Raw genomic sequence first — 27,588 nt, forward strand, 5'->3', positions numbered from 1 at the left:
TTTCTTTCACATAAGGGTATTCCAGATCTGGTTCACTTAAGTGTCCCTTTAGTATTTTCTAGTGAGGAGTGTCTCTATGCATAGAGAGGGACCAAGCTCTTTTGTGAACTTCTGTCTGTGCCCCTGCAAGGAGTCAGGAATTGTTTCTCAGCCTAAGATAAAAACAGACATTTAAACAGTGCTTGCATCCTCGCTAGGGTCAAGAGTTGCGAGTTTCCACCCCAGCAAGAAGCGAGATGGTGTTTGAAGTTTTCTTATAAGGGCTAACAAATATTCTGACTACACCTAGCTACTTGCAGGGGCCCAGAACTGTGTATATACCCCTGCATGGACCCAGGAATTGTTTGATTTTTTCTTAGGAAAGAAATCATCTAGACAGTGCTTTGCTCCCTTCTCGGGCCAACAGTTGTGTATTTGCACCCCAGCAATGAGCCAGGTGGTGTTTGGATTTTTTCTTAGGCAATAAAGAATCCAAACTGCAGCTGGCTCCTTGCTGAGGGTTGCAAACCTGTGTTTCTGTGCCCCAAAAAGCCAAACAGGGCCTGGCTCTTTTAAATATGTAAGACCTAACTTAATGCCTTGTGTGCTATGTGCATAGTCTCAAAGTGAACATATAATTCTAGATACATTGTGATAATGATAATGTATGATTCTGCTTGAATTTATGTTAATAGGGTAATACTTGGGCTGGCTGAACTAGGACAGTTTGAACATTTCTATTAATTCCAGAGTTAACATTGCATATTTTAAAGAGTGCTCCTGCCCCTGTATCAAGGCTGGGTAATCAGTGTGTGGGCCACCTTAGAGATTATTTCCTCTCATTGTTGTTGTTTCTAGGCTGGTTACTAGTTGAATGCTTTACTTGAAATAAGTTTGTTTTTTAACACCCTCCTTTAGGAAAATAACCTGCTTGCCAAATAGAGCTCTTCTAAAATTGTATTATGTGCAACATCTGAGGCAATTATTTGCTACATCAAACCACGTATTCCAAGCAAAATAGCTGAGTACAGTATACAGTTGCATCTTAAAACTGAACTTGTAGAAGCAAGGTTTTAAATCTTGAGCTTTTCCAAGACATATTTCGCAAGCAGTAATGCAGCCACATTGGTTTCCCCATTGGTGGCTCTAGCTCTCTTTGATGAAAAAGCATTAGATAAAGTATCATGGACAATTCTGTAGTTGACAGTGGCGAAGCCAATTCTGGGCAATGACTACCTCACTAAAGTCATGGCACTATACTAAAAACGTAAAGCCACCATACAGACCAACCTCCTTTGTCATTAAATGTAAGAGAATTTGCCAAGGATATCTTCTTTCCGCTTTATTGTTTGTGTTAATCATAGATCCTTTACACTGCACCTTATGGAAAATTATTACTTTAAAGGGATATAAGTGGGTGTAATCAATTTCTCAACAAGTGGCATAGGCAGATGACATTTTGTTTGCCTCTGGCATGGGTAAATGCACTTCGGTCCTGCTAACATTTTTAATGACAACTCATCTATCTCTATATACACAGTCAATTAAACTAAATCAGAATGTATGCCCTTAACAATTTTATGCAATAGAATATTAAAACGGGTACAGTGCTGAAGTGCAGAAGGAGTAGCCAGACCCTCTTCAACACATAGCCTCCAATTCAAAAGCAACATGGAAGATGCAATTCATATAACTATTATATTATGCAAAAATGGACCCTTGAATCCTGAACTTGGTTCACGATAGCAGAGTCGGTCAAGGTGGCTTTGCCCCAAATCATCAATTATACCTTTCATGGTGCCACAAACAATGCCATCATTCTTTTTCAACTCCATATAGTCTTATTTAAAGATTTATATGGAATACCAAAAGATCACAAATCATGATGGCCGAATCACAACTAAACAGAGACTTGGGGTCTGAGATTGGCAGATTGCAGTACATAGGAAATCAAATTTCTAGGGCACACGACACTAAATGTCTTGTCCCAGAAGATGATACTAGGGATGCACCATGTTGGCAAAGCCAGAATGTGTCTGTAAATTACAAGAAACAAGCTTAAAAAGACAATGTCAAAACTTATAAAAAGGTACATCAGCAAGGTTATGAGAGTACAGATAAAAAATCAAGCTACCTGACATCCCATGTATTTGCCTTTGGAATGATAGAAAGATAACTATTGAGGGACATGTTGTGAATTAGGTAAGTCAGAGTGAAGTGAGGATTATTAATTATATTAGGGTTTTAAGACCCTTCTTTGCCTTTCCAACGATTTCAGCCATGCCTTCCTTAAACTTAAAGCTTATAACTTCTTTTCAAATACTGGCCATCCTAAACACTTAGAACCAAATATTTAAAAAAAAAACAGCCTGAAATACTACAAAATAGTAAGCAAGCCCTAGTCAACAAAAATAATCAAAATACTTAAACAGTTTTAGAAACCAGGAGGTAAAGAACACCCCAAACATAAATTTATATATTAGACCTGGCATCTTTTGGTGTGAATTTCCCTGTCTTTCTGCTTCTGACTTCCTGTTTTCACTGCGTGTTGCATTTTGTTTTTGCTGGTCGTAGGACTCTGGGCACTTTACCACCGCTGACCAGGGCTAAAGTTCAAGTGCTCCCTGTGTATATTGTATTGATGATTGGGTTATCCATGATTGGCATATTTAAATTACTAGTAAGTCCCTAATAACGAGCACCAGGTGTGCCCAGGCCCTGTAAATCAAATGCTACTAGTGGGCCTGCAGCACTGATTGTGACACCCACATGAGTAGCCCTGCAAACATGTCTTAGGCCTGCAACTGCAGTGTCTGTGTGGACAGTTTGCAACTGCCATTTCGACGGCCCTTCCCTTTTACTACATGTAAGTCACCCCTAAGGTAGGCCCAAAGCAGCCCCAAGGGCAGGATGCAGTGTATTTAAAAAGCAGGACATGTGCTGTTGTGGTTTACATGTCGTAATAGTGAAATATTGCTAATTTTGTTTTTCGCTATTGCAAGGCCTATCTCTCCCATAGGGTAACATTGCTTTGAAATATCTTTTAAGTGTAATTTCCCATTGGGAGCAAATAGAGATTTGGAGTTTGGGGACACTTGTACTCACAATTTAAAAAATACATCTTTTGGTGAAGTTGGTTTTTAAATTGCATGTTTGAAAAAGCCACTTTTAGAAAGTGTAGTGAAAGAACGTGGGAAACCCAATATACCCTTGGAGGCATGGGCAGTTATATGATAAGTAAAAGGATGCCTACAAGGGATTTCGTTTTTCTCAACTGAATTATCAAGTGTATCAAAACACAAACTAATTAATTTGTTCAGTTAACATAAATTCTGAACCTGGATGTAACAAAAACATTTGTTTATCATATGGGTATTAGACTCCAATCATATGACTCATGTCAAACAAATATAAAAGAAACACGCGAATATCTTTTTTTCAAAAAATAGATCAATTTTATAAATATAAAAACCAAAGGGTACTAGTCACAAAAGTTAATGTAGCAAAAACAACATGAATGGAGGAATGTCCAAATCAACCTACAATTCATGTACATGTATATCTATTCCTTTGTTTTACAAGTAACGTGTCTAGGCATACAAAGAACAGTTACTGCTTCATCAAATCATCCGGAAATAGATGAAAAGTCGACGTTTCGGTCTGTGAGGATATAAATCCGTCAGACCATCATCAGGACGTACAATTTGATTGCATGAAAAAGACCCTTTAATAGATGGTCACAGTTGAATATATGACCAAATGTATATTTGGAAATTTGATCGACTATTTCACCAGAGGTTGAACTTCATAGATGCAAAACTCACTCAAGAATAGTAAGTAACTCCTTGCTTTTATTTTGGTAGTGCAGTCAGTTCAATCTGTAGTATGACTGTTTAGAAATCTAAAAAAGAGGCAACGCGTCTAATGTCGTCAACACGGGAATTCTAGGAGTAACCTGTGTTGACGATATTAGACACGTTGCCTCTTTTTTCAGTCATACTACAGATTGAACTGACTGCACTACCAAAATAAGAGCAAGGAGTTACTTACTATTCTTGAGTGAGTTTTGCATCTATGAAGTTCAACCTTCCAACGGTACTGTTTTGCAGGTCTGTCCGACGCGGTATCACTGAACTGTTGGATTTGTTTTGTTCACGACGCCGCAATAGCTCCGGTTGGTACTATTGACTTAAAGGAAAGGTATTTTTGAGTTTATTATTGCGAAATTCATAGCTTTACTTGTGTATGTTGGATTTTCATTGTTTTAGTCTTTTACTCAGATAAATATTGGCTATTTTTCTAAACTAGTGTGGAGTCATTTTGTAGTGTTTTCATTGTGTTACTGTGTGTGTGTGTATACAAATACTTTACACATTGCATCTGAGATAAGCCTGACTGCTCGTGTCAAGCTACCAAGGGAGTGAGCAGAGGTTTTCTTAGCTGTGTATCTTACTTACCCTGACTAACCCTTTCTTTTAAAAAAACTAACCATCAAATTGAAGCAAAATTACATCAAAATTGTACAGCTGACAATATTGACTGCCTAAAAGTTGACAAATTCTTTTCAGAAACCACATGAATTGTATGTACTCTGTGCAAGTGGAATCAGTAAGTCAACAGATAGCATGTATAATGCTCCAACTCCTGAAATAATTAGGTTACAACCACAAAATATATAGAAAAAATTATAACCCACTCATCAAATCCATGCAGACCAATTAGCAAAAACTGTCAGCTGCCATAACTAAAAGGTAATTATGAAGCTAAAGAAACAATACTACAATAGAAATACACTGTAGCTTCTCAACTTCTTCCCACCATAATTTTTTCCCACTTTTATTTCAACACAAACCTTTCGCAATGAGCTACTAAGCTCTTTATTTGAGAGCTTCAAAAATAAGTCATCCAGTCTCCATAATTGTCAAACTGGATCACCTGTTAAACTCATGAATCACATCATGTTCTTTATCCCACAATATTACCAGTATACTGCACAGCACTATAGTACAATTTTATTAGCATATGAACACAATATATGCCTGACTACATATCCACTTTCAAGCCCACATATGGGATCCACTTTTCAAGCCCCACAAATTAGACTGGCGTATAATACTTCAGTGAGTACACAAATAGCTATATTTCAGGAACATCACATATTTTTCAGTAGTTTCATGATATCTTATCAATGTACTTAAACACAGACACATTCATTTCTAATGTTTATTTTAAGAATAAAAATGAACTGTACAGAGCTTTCAGAAAGAGCACAAACTAAAGATGGCATAGTTTAGCTACAAGAGCATATTTAAACAAGTTTTTATCAAGTAAAACCAGAAGCGTTCATTAGGGAGCCAATAATACTGTGCAGGGTGGTGTGGCTGGTGTCATTTTCATGTGAGTGGTTGGTGGGAAATGCCACCTGCATGCTGGCACTTATTTTTGGGGACCTGCGCTTATTTTCCCTCATCAGACTTTGATCCAGAGCAAGAAGAGATAGACATGAATAAAAAGCTATACGAGAGGCAGTGCTGTAAAAACATGTTATTATCCCTTTATGAATTGAGGGAGTAAGTTAGGATTAGTGTGTTCCATAATGTGTGTGCACAGTTGGAGAAGGCATGCCATAGCTTTTGTTTAAACAGCTTGTTCAGTCATGTAAGAGTTTGTCTATGGGTACAATAGAAGCCTTCAGCTACAGATATCCTCTCCAAATGAACCCTCCTTAGGCCCAACAAGCTTTAAGCACTGGTTTATAGATGGCTCAAGAAACTAGTACTAAAGCATCATCGGCACCATGTTGAAAGTTCCAGTGCTTTAAAACTTCACAGAGCTTCAATGGAGTGTGCTGCGGTAGAATGGAGAGTCAAGAGCTCAAAGCTCATGTGAAATACAATGCATTTGGGAAGACGTTTAAAGTCAAAGCATTGCACATTTGAAAGATATGTTTAATGACAGTGGTGCACAGCAGCTATGTTTGGAATTTAAGTATAGGAGTGGTGCATATTCCCTGTCATCTTTCAGAAACCTAGTTTACTTACCACATATATTTCCTCGACAGAGAGAAAGTCTTCCCTCTTACAGCCGATGATCTAATAATTCAGAGTGAACTGCAGTAATGTCACTGCCAGCCACAAGATATTGCCCAATATGGAATCACCATCAATTGACTCCCTCATAGTACCTTGCCCACTGCTATGTTGCACGTCGACCATGCCCAGTCAGCTATCAATTGCTTAATAATGCTGTAGGAGGGGGGGTGGCCAAACCGCTCACAAGATGGCTGCCGGCTCCTGATTCTGGAGATGTTTTCCTTCTATTTTCTCGGCAGCTGGCAGTTCCCGGGAAAACAATGCCTGATGTCAAGAGACGAATGCAGGGGGATCAGGTATTTCCTACTTTGCGCTCATTTTGAGTGTATTTCCATTCATTTTCCCCCCCGTTTTTGTTTCATTCCTCTCATGGCGGGCTGGTTTGGCGGCCATTTTAAGTATTTTTGAAGTTTACTGAGGCGGCGGTGCAGTGCTGTTTTCTGCGTCTTCCAGGCTCATTCTATATGTGGCAGGCACCTTTATTTTCCCCTGTTGGTGTTGTCTTATGAAGTAGCACTGTGCCTCGGGATAACTGACTGTGGAGAGTTTGCTGGCACCTGGCAGTTGTTCTTCTTTGTCTTTGAAACTTGCTGTTCAGTTAGGCTCACCTGGTCTTTTGCTGCTCGATTAATTTGGGGATGACTGGCGAAGTGCTTCTCTCTCAACAACCCTACTTTCTTGAGCGCTTGCAGTTTGCCCTTCTCTCAGGCTGGTCTCCTCACGCATGGATAATTTACCTCAGTCAGTCAGAAGGTGTCTCCTGGGGCGATGACTTTTTCTAGCAAGGATTCTGGTGCGTCTACCAAACATCAGAAGAAAGACCCTGCCTCTCCTTCTAAATCTCCCCTAACCCTAGAGGACCTCATGGAAGAAATAACATTAATGAAACCCTTTATTATTGAAACTAATGCTACGCTCCAACGGATAGAAGAAAAATGGTTTAATTTGGACTCTAGGCTGACTGAAGTGGAGAAAAAAGTGAGTGATGTTCTGGAGGCTTCCAGTAAGATAGAATCTATGGCCAAGGAAACTTCCGAAACAACAGACTGAGGATTTGGAAAATAGGAACAGGCATAACAACCTTAGAATTTATGGCATTACAGAAAAGGCGGAAGTATCAGACATGATTGCATTTCTCAAAATTAATTTTCCAAAAATTGGTGATCTTAAGGAGGACACAAGCTTTAATCTGCAAAGGGCTCACCGTGTTGGCCCCATGTCTTCTGGGTCTTCATCACAGGGTTGCCCCAGAGGAATATTCATTCTTTTTGATGGAATATACTGATTTACTAATGGTTCTGTCTGCAGCTAAACCAAGGAAACAAATGCTGTGGAATGGCCCAAAAATATTTTTCTCTTAGGGTGTGTCTTGTGCAACTGCTGCCCGTCACAAGGAATTTTTGTCTTTCCGCCCAGCTCTACGGTCCATGGACGCCCGATACAGCCTTGTTTACCCATGTTTTTTTAAAGTAACCTACAAGGAGAGGTCATTTTCCTTTGATTCACCGGATGATCTGCGGAAATTTATTTATTCTTCAGGGTCAAGGAGATGCCATAACACTGGGGAAATCCTGAACTCTTCTCTTTGCAAACTATTTATCTCAGTTTCCTATTGTATTCAATGTTACCGTTTGCTCCTATTTTTATTATTGCTTGAACGCAAAATTGCATTGTTACTAACTGATTTTTTTCTCCTTATAGGTGTTAATTTCCCCTGTGGACACTTTTCCCAGATGTGTTGTACCTATCTATTCCCGACCTTGTGTGTATAGTTTGTCGTCATTTGTTGGTAAGTGCCTGCTTTGTGTTTTTTCTTATGACTTGGCTCCTTTCCTTTTTTTCTGTTTTAGAACTTTTCTTTGTTATACATGTCAATGCTTTCCCAGCAGCCTTTCTTTTCCCTAAGTTTATTCTTCAACGTTTTCTGTGGCTCTGTCCTCTGTGGTTGACTTCTGTCTGCCGTTCATCTTTCTCGTTTGCACGTTTCTTCCGCCCAGTGGTATCGCTTTAGCCCTCCGGGTTCATTTGTATATTTATAACCGAAGCCACTGTGCTTCTTGTCATCTTTTCTTTTTTTACCTGTTATTCTTTATTTCTTCCTCTCCCAACTGCTACTTTCCTCTTCTGTCCCATCCTGTTTTGTTTGCTTTGCAGGTTCTTGTTTCTTTTTTCCTTTTTTTTCTTCCTCTTCCCTTTACCTTTGAATTCTCTTTTTCTTTCATATTTTCATGCTTCTGTATCTTGCGGCTCTTTTTAATGCAAATTTCCCTTTCTGGTGGTTTTATATTTTTCACACAATGTTCCTACAATTTTAGATTGTTCACGGTTGTTTCTAATGCTGCTTTCCTCTCATTATGACTGGTAATGTTTGTATTGTGACCTGGAATGTGAAAGGTCTGTGTAACCCCATAAAGAAGGAAAGAGTGCTTACACATTTATCTAGATTTCATTGTAAGAATGCAATGTTACAAGAAACTCATTTGTCTGAAAGTGATATGAATTCCTTAAGAAGCACTGGGTGGGTCATGTTTACTGCTCTCCAGCTAAAGCAAAAAACAATGGAGTGGTGGCACTTTTTCATAAGTCTCTCTCTAATTATCTAAAGGGAGGAAAAGGATACAGATGGCAGATGGCTTCTTCTTCACCTCATTATCAATGGCACTCCAATCTCCCTCCCTACTATCTATGGTCCCACTGGTTTGGATGCACAATTTTGGCAACACCTCTCATACCCTATATTGCTGTTCAAATCCTAATCTTCTAGTTGGTGGGAATTGTAACCACATTTTGGATCCTCTTATTGACAGGAAATCTCTCTCTAAATATGTCCCTAACAAGATACAAAAATCTTTTGCAAACTCTATCCACTCTAGAGGTTTGGCTGATGCTTGGAGGATATCTAACCCAGTTAATTTAAGATTACATTTTTGTTCTTCCACTTATTATTCAAAATCTAGAATTGACTATTTTTTTCACTCCTCAACGTCTTACTAATTTAATCAATGCTGAAAATTGGATCTATACTTATATCCGATCACACGCCTGTCTTTATTGGTATGGATCTTCCATCCGAACCTTCTAAATCTTGTAGATGGTGGTTTAACTATCATTTACTCAAAGATCCTATTTTTGTGGATCAATTAAAAAGTTTTCAAGTGGATTTCTTTCATACCAACATTACCCCGGACTCATCATTTCACACTGTATGGGATAGTTTTAAGGCTACCACCAGAGGCCATATCATTGATTATGTAGCTGCTAAAAAGAAGAAAGTACTTAAGGAATCCTCAACCCCATTATTGTCTTTCAAGAAACTTGAACATGCCTATTATACTTCCAATAATGACGACACTCTTAAGCAACTTGTTCAGGCTAAATTAAACTTCAACAGAAGGTCAACTGAAGAGGCATCTGGTGTACTATTAAAGATCACATTCCAAATTTGACAATGGTATTAATCATCTTAAAGATGAATAAATATTGCTTTGTTTCACAGAGTTTTATAAAAATGTATACACCCCTAAATCCTCTCCTTCTGATACTGCATTGGATTTGTTTTTTGATTCTCTTCCTCCCCGTTCTCCTCACCCGCCCGGACTGCTCTTTTATTGATCAGGACATATCTTTAGCCGAAGTAAAGGCTGCTTTGGCTCATTTACCTAAGGATAAAGCTCCTGATTTGGATGGATTTACAGCTGAATTTTATTAATGCTTTTTTCAGTCTCTTCTCACTCATCTCCTTTCTTATATAAGTACTTCATTTCCCAGAGCGAGGCCCATGGCACCTTTTCGGAAGCAATGATTTGTTTGGTTTCCATGAAAGATAAAGATCCCTCATCTTGCGCTAACTAGCGCCCTATTTCCCTCATAAATTTAGATTGCAAAGTTTTTGCTACATTGCTGGCTCTCCGCCTTAATCTCGTGATCCCCGATCGGATTGGTATTGAACAAACTGGATTTGTTAAGGGCAGGACTTTAGCTGATAACTCTAGGGCTTTTTTGAACAGTATACATCTTACATCCAAGAGTTCCTCTACTTTAGCTGCCATTTCTCTAGATGCCGAAAAAGCCTTTGATTGCCTTCATTGGCTTCCAATGATGCGACCCCTAAATGGCATGGTTTCGGCCCTGGCTTTCTGCTCTGCTGTCTGCTGTATTCCTCTCCAACTACATCGGTTTTTGTGAACGGGTTCAAATCCCCTTATTTTACGCTTCAGAGGGGCACACGGCAAGGCTGCCCACTTTCCCCTTTACTCTTTATACTTTAACTTGAACCCTTTCTTCATTCTTTACGTCATTCCCCCCACTTCCGGGGTTTTCTTCATAAAAACACTGAAATAAAATTCACAGCCTATTTTGATGACATCTAGCTCTATGTTTCACACCCCAGAGTTTCCATACCAGCTTTTACATATCGTCTATTTTCTTATGTTACCTCATCAGGCTATAAGTTAAATTCCTCCAAATCTGAGGTACTTCCTTAAATAAATTTTGTTTAAAGGAAATGTTGCGGATAAGGGTTCTAAATGGAACTCTTATCATATTACTTGTTTGGGGATTAAATATTCTTCCTCCATCGCCCACACGCTTCAACTCAATTTGGACGATGTTCTACAAAAGGTTGTTCATATGCCTATATTTATCTTGGTTGGGCAGGTTGGATACTAATAAAATGAAGATGCTCCACATTATTAATTTTTATTTGTCTATGTTACCAGTTAAGATTCCATTAAGACTTTTTAAATCTCTTAGGAGTGCTCTAGGGAAATTTGTATGGAATAAACGAAAAGCATGTATTTCCCTGTCCGCCCTATCTGCCCCTAAGGATAGGGGTGGAGTCAATTTTCCCGAATTTTTGACAGTATCGTTCCTCTTTTTTATTACGACAAATTTTACCTCATCTTTCTTCCTCTGTCAGCGCAAATTAGAAGACTGCTTGATTTCTCCTCTTCCCTTTTCCTCATTGGTTAATTTCCCACCTACCCCTCGTTCTTTAAATCGCCTACTATTTTATGTTTCTTATCGGTTTCTTATCCAGTCCTTACCAAATCCCTATCACCGCTGCAGGAGTTCCTTGATACTTCTATTTGGCACAATAAATCTATCAAACATTCTAATCGTACCATTTTTTGGAGAGATTAGGTAACTAAGGGAATAGTTCAAGTTAAGCATTTATTTCAAGGTACGCATCTTCTTTTGAAATTGAACTAGACGTACAAGATACTGCTACACAATTGTTGACTTTAAAATACGATACAATTCAGCTAATAATTTACATTTTAGTGTTGGCGAAACCTTGACATAAACAAATGATTTGGGACAGCTCAAACTGCAGTGAAGTATGTAGTTGGTGTAATCTTAACACCTGCCATGTTTACATTACCGCGTAGAGGTAAAATACTGTTGAACGCCCCTACTAATACCTTGCTCTATTTGATCTTTCAAAACTGTCTTGATACAGAGTGGCCTAAAACAGGCATACACCTGCCCACAAATTTGTTGCTCTCAAAACCTGGTTGTACCTATAAGCCACAGGGACACAATACTGCTCCCGGCAATCAGTAACAGACATAATGAGGAAACTAGCAGGGATGTTGAGGAACTCACCCTCCTCCACTAGGCTAAAGAATGAGTGTAAACCATCCTAAAGGGTTAGCTATAATGTCCGCCACAGATGACCAATGCTCTAGTATTACAGTACAGTTAAACACATCAAAAAGGTTAGTTAGAAACCTCCTGTTTTTCTAAATACACTGGTGAAGTACCACATATGTGTTCAGTCATCCAATGGAGGCTTTCTTTGAAAATATCTTTTGTAAGGAAAGTTAAAGAAAAACATAAGAAAGCCTGCAGATGATGGATATCTGTCTCTTTCAGTTCAAGCACTTCACCCAGTTTTATATGGGACATAGCAGTGTTGTAGCAAATTACAGAGATCATTAACGTCATAAGGTACACCAGGGGTAATCATTTACGAACTAATTATCAATATTTTAACCTTCCTTGAAATGCATACTGAGACCTACATTTAAAGGAGTTTTGAAGGCAATAGGCAGTATGGACATGCATTTTGCCCCTGTTGAGCCCAAAGATGAACCTCCCCCAGCGCAGAACATTCAAACTGGACACTCATTTTACTTCCCGTACACTTTCGGAAAGTGACTGCACTTAGCAGCAGGTCAAGCTGCTTACAAAAAGGGCTTGCCTCCATACGTCTTCCCAAACAATGATATTGAATGCAACCTTGTAATTCACACCACTATGCTGCGTACTTCATGGCTGCTTCTCCTTCCTGCACTGCCTTTCACTGTCTGTTTTTAATGAGTGCAAGACACCCAAAGTTGAGCTGGTGTGGCCTGAGCTCCCAGCCTGTTTCAGTGTTTTGAGTGTTGCCATCCTATTTAGGTAACTTGGAAAGAACTGGGTAGAGGACTTGGGACTTTCATATGAAATGCAGTCTGTGAAATGTGAGCAGAGATTAACAAAAAATTAAACAAGTCAATGATAGTTTTAATTATGTTCAAGTCTTTTACTCATTGTATTGACTGGTAACATGCTACCATGTTACCTTAACATATGGAGAAGGTTGAGTTGTATTAAATGCAATTTTCATTTTTGTTGGAGGAATTTTAATTTCCATTTTGAACCCTTCACATTGAAACCCTGTTTTGGCTATGATTTCAAGTTGTTCTTTTTACCTTTTTTATTTAAAAGTAATTTATTAATATTAGGGGATATAAAGGTAGGGGGGGAGGGGAAAAATAACGGATGCCTTATAAGACATACATAATGAGCAATATACTTGTGGGAAGCAAATTGAGACAAGGTTGAAAGACAAATCTAAATGGCCCAACACATGATAAGAGATTGATAAATGAAGAAATGATAAGTGATTGATAAATGATGGAAACATGGGGGACGTGGGAAGGGACAGAGGGATGCCAGGGGCAGAGGGATGACATAAGGGTACCCCAGAAAGAATAAGAGGTATGAATGAAAGGAGAGAGCGAGAGAGAGAGACAAAGAGAGAGAGACGTTAGAGATGTGTTGATTGTGATCCTGGTGGTGATGTGATGAGAAGTATTGTTATTCAGTGCCTATAGGCAGGTGTAGTAGAGTTGTGGTAATACCAACTGAGACGGACGTGAAACCATGATTTAAGGAAATTTAAGGAGGTTTGATTTTTTTTTGCATGCATAGACCTAACCTGTTCCATAGTCTTTGTGAGCTTTGACTGATATAGTTATGATTAGCAAGCTTGTTTTCCGCGCTTCTCGTTTTACCTTATTTTTTCAGTTTCCATTCATGTTACGTGTTTGATCCAAAAACGTATCTTTAGGGTATTCAGATTAGAACTTTCTTTTAGCATTAACGAACCAGATTATGTTATCATTTTTAAAACATACAAACTGACTTGATAAAGGCCAGGTTCAAGCCATTTTTAAGGTAATCCCTCAACCTAGTTGACTGAATTTTGCGTATTTTTGATGTGGAGAGGTTTGAACTGGTGGTGTAGTACTGGAGGGTAGACAACATTTGTAAAACTTGTCAGCACACAGCAAACATCAATGCTGCTATTTGGTTCAGGCAGTAGTGTTATTCCACAAGATTCAAATTATTTTTCACAAATTAAACATGCGTTTACTTACACAGCAGAACACCTTTGCTGCCATATGTTCATCAAACTGTCCAAGAATTATCCGAACATCATTTCCCTGAAAATAAACAAGTACAATTAATATTTAGCTAGCGAGAACACCTTTCATAAATGGTTGTATAAGTTACACATATTGTCCTGAACATTTTATTTTATTTTTTAAATCGCTTTATTGGCATTTTCAAAAATACAAATCACCGCGTCACCTTCAACGTGAAGGTACCGCCATTTTAGAACAACTTATCTCTATGTGCAGTCGTACATGAGTCATGTGGCAAGACAATACTGTTCATGTGGTTATATCTTAGATAGATAGCATTACATTCAAATACATCTATGAACATCACTCTGTTACAATGTTCCCAATATCCTGAGTTCGTGAGGTAAGGAATTGTCGCAGGGGCTCCCATATGTCCTTTGGTTTAGAAGCGGTAGGTAGTTCCTCCGCATATAGCACTAGGTTTTCTCTACAATACACCAAATCTTTAATGCAGTGTTCTACCCAAGGTGCCAGTGTGCTCTCCCAAGTTAATGCCACTCACCGCTTCGCCATCAGCAGCGCTATGCGGACAAACCTACCACTAACTCCCTTTAACTGCGGTACGTAACACAATAGGCCAACTTGCGGTTGGCATTGAAGCTGCACCCCAATCATTTCACTGATGTGTTGTACAACCGAAGTCCAATACCTGGAAACCAAAGCACAGTCCCACGCTAAGTGCCAGAAGTCAGCCTCCCCCTGCCCACATCGTTTACTAGTATCGTTGACTAGTATCACGCAAGCCCAGTTTGTGCAATTTCAGAGGAGTATGGTAGATTGGATGAATGTATTTGAAGTGTATAATTCTTAAATTGCCATTGGGAGAGAGAGAGCCTGTGAGTTTGCATATGTGTTCCCATTGGGGCAGTGTCAGCTGGGAGAGAAGTCTATCGTTCCATCTGGCTAGGCTTTTGTCACCTGTGTATATCTTTTACTCCCTCACAGTTTTATACAATTTCGTCACTAATTTGCGACGTGAAGGTGCGATCAATATCATCTGCAAAGCCTGCAAAACCGGGGGTTCGGCGGGGAAGGTGGGATAGTGTGCCTTCACCGCCATTTTTAGCCTATAAAAAGCAAATTTCAAAAGCATCGTGGGATTGGTTATGAATTATAGCTCTTCTGCCGTGAGAAACTCCCCTTCCGGGTAGATGTCACACATTACCACAATGCCTGCTTCTCTCAGAGATCTCATAGGACCCTCTTCTTGCGTTACTGATAGCGCCGCATGGTGAGTCAGCGGCAATGCAGGTGCATATAGTGGATGCTTGGCCGTGAGTTTCCCAATTGCCTGCCACGCAGAAACAGTAGTGTCAATTGAGTTAATTTCCTGTCTCAGTGTGCCCCTTTTTGAGTGTGTAATAATACTAGCAAGTGGGACAGGATTCGCATCTCCATCCTCCACCGCCACATGTGATGTAAAAGCGTGTGGCCTAAACTAATAGTACGCCTACTGTGCCTGTGCACAGAGATAATAAATATAAAAATCTGGCGCGCTAAACCCTCCCCTGGCATAGTCTAGGGTCAGTGTTGTCCAGCTAATTCTTGCTTGTTTACCACCCCAGATTAGTTTCAATAGCAGTCAGCGAATGGTGGTGAAGAACTGTGCAGTGAGTTTAATCGGAATATTACTAAAAAGATATAGAAAACGAGGCAGGATTATCATTTTGATGAGAGCAATGCGGTCTGCCAGCGATAGAGGTAGCGTCATCCACCTCTCAACTTTCTGTTCTAAAGAGGTGCAAGACCTTCCGTAATTCTCACGTATAACCAACTCAGGGTCTCGATTTATCCACACCCCCAGATATTTGACTGGATCAGTAGACCATATCAGTGGGAACTCCATTTCTGGAGGCGTAGTCACCTCTCTCAGCGTAGTCACCTCTGGAGCGACCGCTGAGCCTTCACCAGGCGAGGTCGCCCCCACTCCGCTGCTCCTGCCCGCTGCCTGCCTGAGCCCTGCTCTGCTGCCTCGTTGCTGCCTTGCCTCGTTGCTGCCTGTGTTTCTTTGCCCCCTCCTGCTGCCTCGTTTGCCTTCGTCGTTTTCCTTTTCCTTTCCCCTCTGCCACTAGACTTGCTTTTTTCCCTTCTATATGTCCTGCTGCCCTCTGTGTACCCCTTTCCCCCCCTCTGCTGCCCTCCCCCTTCCTTGTGTCTCCTCCCGTCCGCCGGACGACCCAGCCGCCGCTGAGCCGCCCTCAGACCCCCTTCCAGCCACAGACCTCCGCCGACTCCGCCCCCCTCCTGACCATTGGCCGCCCCGCTCCCGCCACCCAGCTGACCCGCCCTCCCGGCTCCTCACTTATGACGCCCCCAGAGCGACCGCGCAGCGGACGCGCGCAGCGGACGCGCGCAGCGGGAGCGCCGACTGTGCGCCAAAGGTGCGCCAAAGGTAAGCCCGTCTGCGCCCGTCCGCGCCTGGACCGCGCCCAGTGCCAGGACCCCTGGCTCCCGCAGACACCAGCCCACCCGCCGGACCTACGATGCCGCCGAACTCTACGCGCTCAATGCCGGTCGAAGCCCGGGCTGCTACCGAGCCACCCCGAGACGCACCCAAGGACCCTTCTGCTGCCACTCCTGCAAGTTCACCTGCATCCGGACCTGCACTACACCTGCTCCGACCAAGCCGAGCACCAGCAGCAACCACCTCAAGTGCATCCTGCTCAACACCCGCTCCGTCCACAGACACGCCGTCCAACTCTGGAACCTGATCGACACAACATCTCCAGACGTCGCCTTCCTCACGGAAACCTGGATGAACGCCTCCTCAGCGCCCGACATCGCCATCCCGGAGGGCTACAAGATCATCCGGAGGGACCGCGTCAACCAGACAGGAGGAGGCATCGCCATCATCCACAGGAACACCATCCGCATCACGACCAACACCGACGACACCCTCGCACCCGCCGAACACCTGCACTTCCAGATCCACATCAACCCCAAGACCACCCTCAGAGGCACCCTCATTTACAGACCCCCGGAACCTCGCACACAATTCAGCGAAGACATCGCCGACTTCATCAGCCCGCACGCCCTCCCCTCTGCTGACTACATCCTCCTCGGGGACCTCAACTTCCACCTGGAGAACAACAACGACCGCAACACCAACACCCTGCTGGACAACCTCGCCAACCTCGGTCTCAAGCAGCTGGTGACCACCCCCACCCACTACGCCGGACACACACTCGACCCCGTCTTCTCATCCAGCAAGGACATCGCCTTCAGCCACGCCACTGGACTCCACTGGACGGACCACAGCTGCGTCCACTTCAGCTTCAGAAGGACCACGATCCACCACCACCAGCAACAGGCTGCACGCAGAAGCTGGAACAAGATCACAGCCGACCAGCTCGCGACTTCCCTGAGCATGAACCCTCCCACCAGCGCAACGAACCCAAGCCAGGCCACCACCAACCTCGCGAAGTGGATCAGCAACTGCGCAGACGACCTCGCCCCTCTGAAGACCCAGCCTAGCAGACCCGGCAGCAAGAAAGCCCCATGGTTCACCGACGAACTCAAGAGCTCCAAGAAGAACTGCCGAGCCCTCGAGAGAACCTGGCGCAGAGACCCAACACCGAACAACATGACTGCCCTCAAGCTCGCCACCCGAAAACACCACCAACTGATCCACACCACCAAGAAAACTGCATTCAAGGAACGACTGGACAGCAATGCACACAACAGCAAGGAACTCTTCAACATCGTTAAAGAGCTCTCCAACCCCAACGCCGGAAACAACGACATCACCCCTTCGCAAGACCTCTGCAACTCCCTCGCCTCCTACTTCCACAACAAGATCGCGGACATACACAACAGCTTCAGCACTCACCCGATGCACGCCACGACTGAACCACCGCCCCCCACCACCACCCTCCGCGCCTGGCCCCCGATGAGCACCGAAGACACCATCCGCACGATGAACTCCATCAACTCCGGATCTCCGACCGACCCCTGCCCTCACCACATCTTCAACAAGGCCGACGCTGTCATCGCACCCCACCTGCGGGACATCATCAACACCTCCTTCGACACCGCTACCTTCCCGGAGAGCTGGAAGCACGCCGAACTCAGCGCTCTACTAAAGAAGCCATCAGCCGACCCCACCGACCTCAAGAACTACCGCCCCATCTCGCTGCTTCCGTTTCCTGCAAAAGTCATCAAGAAGACCGTCAACAAGCAGCTGGCTGCCTTACTCGAGACGAACGGATCCCTCGACCTCTCGCAGTCTGGCTTCCGGGCCAACCACAGCACCGAGACCGCCCTGATCGCAGCCACCGATGACATCCGAGCCCTGCTCGACAACAGAGAAACAGCGGCCCTCATCCTCCTAGACTTCTCCGTGGCCTTCGACACTGTCTGCCACCGTACCCTAGTGTGGCGCCTCAGCAGCATCGGACTCCAGGAGAAGGCACTGGAATGGATCACCTCGTTCCTCGCCGGAAGGACACAGAGAGTCCGCCTCCCCCCGTTCAGATCAGAAGCCACCGAAGTCATCTGCGGCGTTCCTCAAGGCTCCTCGCTCAGCCCAACCCTCTTCAACGTCTACATGAGCCCCTTCGCAGCCATCGCACGCCAACACAACCTCAACATCATCTCCAACACCGACGACACCCAGCTGATCCTCTCCCTCACCAACGACCCCGCCACCGCCAGAGCCAACCTACACGAAGGGATGACAGACGTAGCCAATTGGATGATGAACAGCTGCCTGAAACTGAACTCGGACAAGACGGAAGTCCTCATCCTGGGATCTTCACCCTCCGCCTGGGACGACTCCTGGTGGCCCCCCGCCCTGGGCAGCGCACCCAAACCAACAGACCACGCACGCAACCTGGGCTTCATCCTGGACTCCTCCCTCTCCATGACCAGACAAGTCAACGCCGTCTCCTCGTCGTGCTTCAACATCCTGCGCATGCTACGTAAGATCTTCCGGTGGATCCCCACCGAAACCAGGAAGACGGTCACCCAGGCCCTCGTCACCAGCCGTCTGGACTACGGCAACTCCCTCTACGCCGGAACCACCGCCAAACTCCAGAAGAGACTCCAGCGGATTCAGAACGCCTCAGCACGACTCATCCTGGACATCCCCCGTCGCAGCCACATCTCCGGACACCTGAGAGATCTGCACTGGCTCCCGGTCAGCAAGAGAATCACCTTCTGCCTCCTCACCCACGCACACAAAGCCCTACACAACCAAGGCCCAGGATACCTCAACAACCGCCTCAACTTCTACGCTCCAACACGCCAGCTTCGATCGACCAGCCACGCCCTCGCCGCCGTCCCCCGCATCCGAAGAGCCACAACAGGAGGAAGGTCCTTCTCCTACCTGGCCGCCAAGACCTGGAACTCCCTCCCGACCCACCTCCGCCTGACCCAGGACCACCTTGCCTTCAGGAAGCAGCTCAAGACCTGGCTGTTCGAGCAGTAGCGGACCCCCCCTCCTCTAGCGCCTTGAGACCCCTCGGGTGAGTAGTGCGCTATATAAATGCTTTGATTGATTGATTGATTGAATAATCACTGATTTCCCCCAATTAATAGACAGCCCTGAGAAAAGACCGAAGCAAATATATTCCCGGAGGAGTTAGGCTAAATACTGCTGAGATTCCCGAACGAACAACACCATGTCATCGGCATACAACGATATACCGACAGGGCGATATAGAAAGTTTAGAGCCGTTTCCCTATGTCGTTGTCGGATTATACAAGCTAGGAGCTCCAGCATCAGAGCAAATAGCAGCAGCGATAATGGGAACCCCTGCCGTGTGCCTCACTCTATGTTAAACGGTTCAGAAGTATGACCACCTATGCGCACTCTTGCCGATGGAGCAGTGTAGAGCAACCTTATCCAGTTCACAAAAACCACTGGGAACCCCATAATCTGCAATATTTTAAACATATAGCTCCACTCAATTGAATCAAATGCTTTTGCGGCATCCAATAGAACCGCTGCTGCCTGTAATTTAGGATCTAGCACGTGGAACATAGAAAAAATGGTGCGCAAATTATGAGATGTAGAACATTCCGTAATGAAGCCAGACTGATCTGGTAACACCAGACTTGTCATCAGGGGTTGAAGTCGCATGGCAAGTATTTTGGCCAATATTTTCGTGTCTAAGTTTATTAAAGAAAGGGGGCGATAGGACTCACACTCCGTAGGCAATTTATCCTTTTTAAGGAGAGCAATGAGCATCGCCTGACGAAGCGATGGGGGCAGGCATCCAGACTCATGTGCTTCGCCGTATACCTCTAAGAGGTAGGGAGTCAGTAGATCTGCATATTTCTTATAAAATTTGGCCGTGAGACCGTCAGGGCCTGGAGCATTTTTATTTGGTAAAGAGCGGATAGCCGCCTGTATATCAGATGCTTCTATCGGCTGGCTGAGGTATTCGCGGTGGCCATCAGATAGCCAGGCACAGGCTATGTCCGAAAGATAGTCCGTCAACTCCGCTGGCCCTCTTGTGCCCCTTGAAGTGTATATATCTGTATAGCATATCCTGACTTGTTCAGCAATAGCCTGTGGCGTGTAGTTTTCCCCTCCGTGTGCATCTACTATTTTTGCAATGTGTTGATGGTCCGTACGGAATCTAAGCTTTTCGGCAAGGTTACGTCCTGGTCTTCCCCCCTCGCCGTTGGCTCGTGCAGTGTGGCGCTTAGTGGTATATTTCATTTCTGTCTCGGCTGATTTATTATATTGTAGTACGAGTTCACGGATTCGTGCTAGAGTGTCATTATTGGTGGACGCAGCATATTCTCGCTCTAGTTTTCCTAATTCCTGTTCAGTCTTCGCAAGCTGTCCCCGCAGGTCTTTTAATATGCCCGCTGTAGTGCTTATGCACACCCTCCTGATCGTAACCTTAAAGGCTTTCCACAACATGGCAGCGCTGTCCACTGTGCCCACATTTGTGTTGAAGTACTGCACGAGTTAATTCCTGATAGTATCTGTGTACACAGGGTCTAGCAATGCCTCCGACCTAACTCGCCATGTAAACGGGCTGTGAGTGTTAGTGGGGATGGATATAGCAAGACGGACTGGATTGTGATCTGATAGGGTGCGGGGTAAGAAGTCTATATGTGTGACCCAGGTATTTGCCCCTTCGCTTAGCAGCCAATAAACTAACCTGGACCAGTTGCCATATGCTGGTGTAACATGCGTACCCTCCCGTGGCTCGCAGTGGCGCAGTCGCCATGCATCCACCAACCCAAACTCAAACATAGCCTCGTTTATTCATTTTGCCACTCTGAGAGGGCGCCCTCCCTGCTGACCTGATTTGTCTTTGTCTGGGTCTAAGTGCATATTGAGGTCCCACCCCACAGCACCTCCGCTTCTGGCCATCCTCGCAATACATTAAACATTTTCGTAAACCAGTCAATATCATCCGCAATAGGGCCGTACATATTCACAATGGTCAACAGCGTTAATCCCAATGTGCCATGCACCATGGCACAACGACCCTCTTTATCTGCATAGGTGTGGATCGGAGTAAATTGCAAACCACGTCTGATTAAAATGATCACCCCCCTCGCATAGGATGAGTAAGACGAGACAAGTTTATATCCAGCCCACTTGGCCGCAATCTTAGCATCCATTTGCTTCATAAGGTGCATTTCCTGTAAAAGCTCTATTTGAATGTTATGTTTGTCTAGATAGGTGAAGATCTGCATAATTTTCTTAGGGGAGTTGAGCCCCCTTACATTCCAAGTTAAACAGGTAAGTTTATCATTTGCTACCTCCATATTGAGTGTAAGCAACCAGGGACTACCACTATCCAACCATCAAGATGTATGTCATAGCCTAACCATTCAGTTGTGTGAACGAGCACATAGAATAAAAACCCCATTCGCCCAATTTGCTGACCCCCCGCCCCCACCCACTTCAGCGAACCCAACATGCAAAAGCCATCCCATAACAAATCATATTTCCCAATTTAAAAAAACGTAACTCTAGACCAGTGCGGGGGATACCCGAGGGGGAAATGCAGTGGCGCTACTCACTGCCTGGGTGATAAGGGAGGTGACCGACCACCTCTTCAAGTTATCCCCCCACGCCCTCATCAGTGTATAGCATCGAGGAGGCGAGGAAGCAAAAGGGGTGTCCCCACTATACCAAACATAAGAAATGCAATCAAAAGTCTAATAGGTCCAACAGTCCCGGCCGAGCAGATAAGCTTCACAAGATTTCTGTCAACTCCCCTCAACCAGCATCACATGTCCCCAGATCCTAGTGGTCCACAGATAAATGACATAATGTGTATAACAGAATTCTTAGCTCTCTTCTTCAGAATCATCTCGGACTGGCGTCCTCTGCCTCATGAGCGAATTTGCAAAGTCCATGGCCTGTTTTGGGCCGGTGAATATCTTGTTGTCTGTCCCAATACGAAGACGCACAGGGTACAGCATGGCATATGGAATTTTCTCTGCAATCAGTATCTTTTTCACCATTTGATACCCTCTTCTGGCCGCTTGGACAGATGCTGTGAAGTCGGAAAAGAAGGGAGTGTTGCCCTGATAGGTGATAGTGTCCTTCTGTCAAGTGATGCGGAGTACAGAGTCCCGGTCTCTAAAAATAAGTAGTCTCGCAATGATCAGTTGTGGGAGAGGTCCAGGCGGTGGTCGATTCGACAGCGATCGGTGGGCCCATTCCACTATTAAGAGTTGCGATAGGTTCTCGGCGCCACAGATGTCTCGGCGCATATTCTCTACGTATGTCTCCAGGCAACCCACATTGGTTGATTCAGGAAGGCCCGTGATGTGTAGGTTGTTGCGCCTCGAGCAGGCTTCAAGGTCCTCATTCTTGGCTTGAATCACTGCGAGAACCTTGTCCATGTTCGATACCTTAGATGACATCTGCTGTACACTGTCCTCTGTGGTTGATATGCGTTGTTCTGCTTCGCCGATTCCGATAGCTTGATTGTCCAGTTTGGCGGCCATGTGCTCCATGCGAGTGTTGAGGACCTCAATTTTCCCATCAATAGATTGGAGACTATTTTGTATGGCTAACAATGCCTTTTCCATGGCTGACGCAGGCTCCATGGGCGCCTCTAATTCTGAGTCAGACGTAGCTCTTCGGCCTGACCTGCTAGGTTTTTTCTGTTCAAATGTGAGTCGGGATTGTGCTTTATCCGGTTTCCCCATGGTGTATATGGTGAAATTAGTGCCTGTATTTCGTGTTACACACCACTGGTGAGTCCTACTTTGGTCAATCCCATGCCAAGGGCTTGTGCGGCCCCCTTTTTCGCTGATATTATGGCAGTGCCCGAGAACAGGGGGGGCCAGGTCTAGTGTTCAGCAACAACTCTCCAAGTTGGTGGAATCCAGGTTGAGACGCAGTCGATAACCTCAACACATTGATGACTCTTGGTGGGCCGTTTACTACTCACACACCGCACTGCCAGGAATTCCAGCACCCTCTAGACCTGCAGTCCACACTTACCGCTCACTCCCAGCAGACGCACATCAGGGATATAATGCTCCTCAATTCAGTCCCATATCCCTAGCAGGACCATCCAACAGGCCTTAGAGAAGGACGGCGATATCGCAGCCGCTCGCACGCACGGATTGTCTCATTGTGGCCCAAAGCAACATGGGGTGGCAAGCGGGCTGCTTATCCTTCGGTTATGTGTGTACCCCGATGAGGGGGGGGGAGCCCGCAACAGTTCCCAGCAGGTCTCGCTATGAAGGCAGTCACTATGTGCTCCCGCACCGCCCACCTCGTTAGGCCAGCTCACCTCCTCCGATGCACGCCCCAACTCCCCAGATGCTTGCTCATGTCTCGGGGTGCGGCGGAGCCTCGATTCTGACCGCGGCCGTTCTAGCGCCACTCCAAACCCGTGGGCCACCCGCGATGTCACTCACTACGCTGCTGATGGCGAATCGCCGCAACGATCGTCCTCTCTCCGTTTGGGTGGAACTCCGATGTCAGCGGTCTCGATATTCAACGCCCACAGAGGCAAATACCTTCTTCCCTGTATCTGTCCCTCCAGCCGCTGTAGTCAGTCTGCTGGGTGTACCTCCACAAGGCTCACAGAGTCACTGGCGAGAGTTCTCACTGTGCGCCGCCATTTTGTTCCGTCGCCAGTTTTCCGATATCCGGCACAATGTCAAGAAGCCCTCCACACCAACGCCGCCTCGAGCTCGCCACACGCACCCCTCGACTCAGGGGGGCAGCTCCGTCGCAATAGATGGTCCGATGGTGACATGGGATTCAGGATATTGCAGGATGTACGCGTCGGTCGGCGGAGCTGCACTACAACGCAGCCATCTTGCAGCGCGCCAAGCCACACCCCCATTGTCCTGGAACATTGCAATAAAATGAAATATCTTGGTGATAGTGCTTTTTTAGAATCACCATAGGGATTCAATACAAGGTCCTCAAATAGTCACAATATATCTTTACTGAAAATTTCCTGCTAAACATTAAACTGTTGGTAGAATGGGTCTGAACTAGGGTTTATTGTGTATATGTTAGACATTAAATATATATTTTGTGCGCAACCCATGCCTTGCAAAGTATCTAGGAAGCCCATCTATTTTGTACTTTTTTAATTTTAACATTATAGGTACTGTAGGAAAAACATTAAGATTTGGGAAACAGCCTTGACCATATGGACCTATTTCCACTTCAATCAATGCATGAGCAAATTCACATACTATTTATATTTGTATAACTAAGGTGCATGCAGGGAATATTGCAACTCTACAGGCAAGAATGACACAGATCCAGCTCTGCATGTAGAGGTTTTATCGAATGTTGAAGTTCTGCTCCTTATGCAGATTTGTCTGCATTTGTAAACTACCAGTCAGTCCACAATCAAAAAAGTTTCAGTAGAATAACCTTTTGTTGCTAAGGTTACCTTGGTCTGATCAACCAGGCAGATCACATCAAAAGCCTACAGGTGCACTTCTCAAAACAAACCAACATACAAATAATAATATAAGAAATACAGAAATTCAAAGTTCCCCCTGTTAAAGTAAAAAGATAAAACTGTTATAAGACAAATTACAAAAAAGAAATGGCAAAAGAAATACACAATTCTAATGTTACACAGAAAACATATTACACCAATAACACATTCACATAAAAAATGAATGCAAATAACAAATAATCGAAAACAAATAATCAAAAACATCACAAGTGAAAACATGAGGATCAGACAAAAAAACAGAAATAATAAAAATAAGTCAGTAATTAATATTAAAGGTAAAACTTTAACATTCAATGTGAATCAAAGAAAAAAAATCCAAAATAATACACTTGCAAACTTGATTCCTTAGAAAGCACCAGGCAAGCAAAATATAGAGATATAATAAATATCTATACCATTGAACATGAAACAGTAACTTATCTCCTTAAACATACCTAGACAACACAATCAAAATAAAATCCAATGAAAAATCATTCTAGAAATAGTGCATTAAACAATGAATGTGAAAAATAATGAAATGTTAGCTATAGTACTTCTATAATGTTGAGGTATAAGGCAACTTCCTATCAGACTTTTGAACATTTGAAGTTGGGGTTCCTCACTGAAGATTTTACGTTTATACTCCAACTGTTAAGGAAGTCAAAAATCTGACCAGGGCCAACCTGGAGGTTGTGTTTGATATGTGTCCCACAAGGCCTCATAGCTGCAGTGTCAAGTCCTAATCTTAGTCAACCAGGAAACTGCAGATGAAACCTTTCCAACTGGCCAAACTTCATAGTTACAGCTGGACTTGGGTCCCAAGGGTTTCCATACAAATTGTAGAAACTATCAGTCCAAAAACCTTCATGTAGTTTCAAGCAAGTCAATGTCAAAATTCAGGCTAATGTTCACTTCAGTTTTGGTACTTTGAATTTCTGAATACCTCTTATTTGGAATACAGATATATTGGTGTTGGGGTTTAAAATGGAAAAAAATTATTTTTGCTATTTTACCCAGATCTTCTGTACTGGTATCTTGTGATCCTGTCTTCTTATCACAACATACTCTCTAAATACAGTGAGAAAAGGTAAATATTCAATTGTATTAAAACTTGACTAAACATGTACAAATCACAAAAAAGTAATTTATCAAACCCTAAAACTGTGAATTTAAATTGGTTTGGCAATGTGTGCATTTTAAGAAAAGGTGCATTCAGGTTTTGAACATGAAATCACTGGCAAATACATGGAAACTTAGTACTTTAATTTCTTTTCCCAGACACACAAAACACTTTGGTGTGTTGATAGGTTATTCTGCGGATTTTTAGATAGCAAATAAATAATTCAGAACTAATGCAATATTTCATTATATATTAGGACTGCACAAAGGTGATACTTCAATAAGCACAATGAGTGACCCCAGAGTTGGCAATTCAGATATTTATTTCAAAGGCAGTAGAAATCAGTGACAATGCATTTTGGCCCATCTTTGGTCTTAATCATACCACTTTGAAGGGCAGTCATCATCAACTTTATTCAGTTTAATTCAAACCATCAAAGTATACACAATCGATAAATAACAGTCATTAGCTAAAATATTCTTACACAATTTCCAATATAAAAACAACATAATAAAAACTACCATATAAGAAATTAAAAATTACAGTCAATAACATCCTCTCAAATAGTAAAAGTGCTGTGCACCTGGGGTAAGTAAATAATCATAGTATGATATCTCTAATGACAAACAACCAAACTGCTTCGGGCAAGATTACATCTCTAATTATACAATAAAAGCAAGTTTTGAGCAGTCTAGGTCACAAACTTCTGTCGCCTAAACCAAACATTCAGTAAAAATCTGCTTACAGCAAAAAGAATAGGACTAGACGTATCAGTCTTTAAGATCCTCAGAGCAACCCAGTAATATATAATTGCCAGATTACAGCAAATAAGTCAAATCCACTTTCTTCTCGAAATGCGATATTCAGTACAAAAGAACAAGATATGTTCATCAGTCTCTGGAGGAAGACCACATGCTGCACAAATAGCTTGGTCTGGTTCGTAAGCCCAGGTGTTAAGGGACCTTAGGGGTAAACAGCCCAGGCAAAACCTCATAAAAAGACTTTTCGCCAATGGTGGTGCAATCAAATCAAAAAAGGGCTCAAACTTGGGGTACGGCTTAACACTAAAAAACACAGTGGTTAGGCGCCCTGCAGTCATACTTGGAACACACCGCTCAGCCACATAAACTCAGTGCTTGGCTTTTACAATAGCTATGTCTTTTTTACTGATCCTTTCTGGGTAATCGCATAGATTAGTCAATCCCATGGATCTGCACCAAGTTGCAACATGGCGTAGCCATGGGATTCGTTTGGCACCACCCATATTCAAGACTTCTCTCAGTGATTCACAATAATCACTTAGCTCCGGAGTGGTCCACAATCGCAACCAGTGCATCAAAGGTTTCAGTGGGGCCACAGCCCTGATTCTCTTCATCCCAAAGTCATGGAACAATGGTGTCAATGGGGTACAAACCGGAACAGAGACAAGGGATCTAATGTATATACTCTTGCACACCGCCAGCTTGTGCCTGTTAGCGTGGCCCCATATCTCTGCTCTATTTAAAGCTCCATTGTGAGATTTAGCCCGATAGACCTCCAGGGCGGTGGTTATTGACAGAGCATTGGTCTGTCTATGAAATTGAATTATTCATTTTGATTTGTAACATAGGGTCAGATAGCTTTTGTCAAGTTGTGGCTCCCAATCAAGCATGTCGGTTTGCCTAACCCCAAGGTAATCAAAGGTATTCACCCTCTCCAGCGTTTTTTTAGCTATTCCCACTGTTTTTGTTCTCCCTTTACACTTGCGGAATACCATGAACATTGTTTTATCCACATTTCATTCCAGGCCCCTAGATACA

At 43.7% G+C, this 27,588-nt stretch overlaps 1 protein-coding gene across 1 annotated transcript in view; it reads right to left on the reverse strand.

Annotated features, from left to right (window-relative positions):
- Positions 1-27,588, reverse strand: part of GABBR2 (gamma-aminobutyric acid type B receptor subunit 2) — a 2,527,100-nt gene that overhangs the window by 1,189,826 nt on the left and 1,309,686 nt on the right. Inside the window, exon 5 of the mRNA XM_085606789.1 lies at positions 13,721-13,786. Within this exon, the coding sequence (XP_085462915.1) occupies positions 13,721-13,786 (66 nt within the window). The remainder of the gene's footprint in view (positions 1-13,720; positions 13,787-27,588) is intronic.

This window comes from Triturus cristatus, chromosome 5_2 (genome assembly GCF_964204655.1).
Source record: "Triturus cristatus chromosome 5_2, aTriCri1.1, whole genome shotgun sequence".
NCBI lineage: Eukaryota > Metazoa > Chordata > Amphibia > Caudata > Salamandridae > Triturus > Triturus cristatus.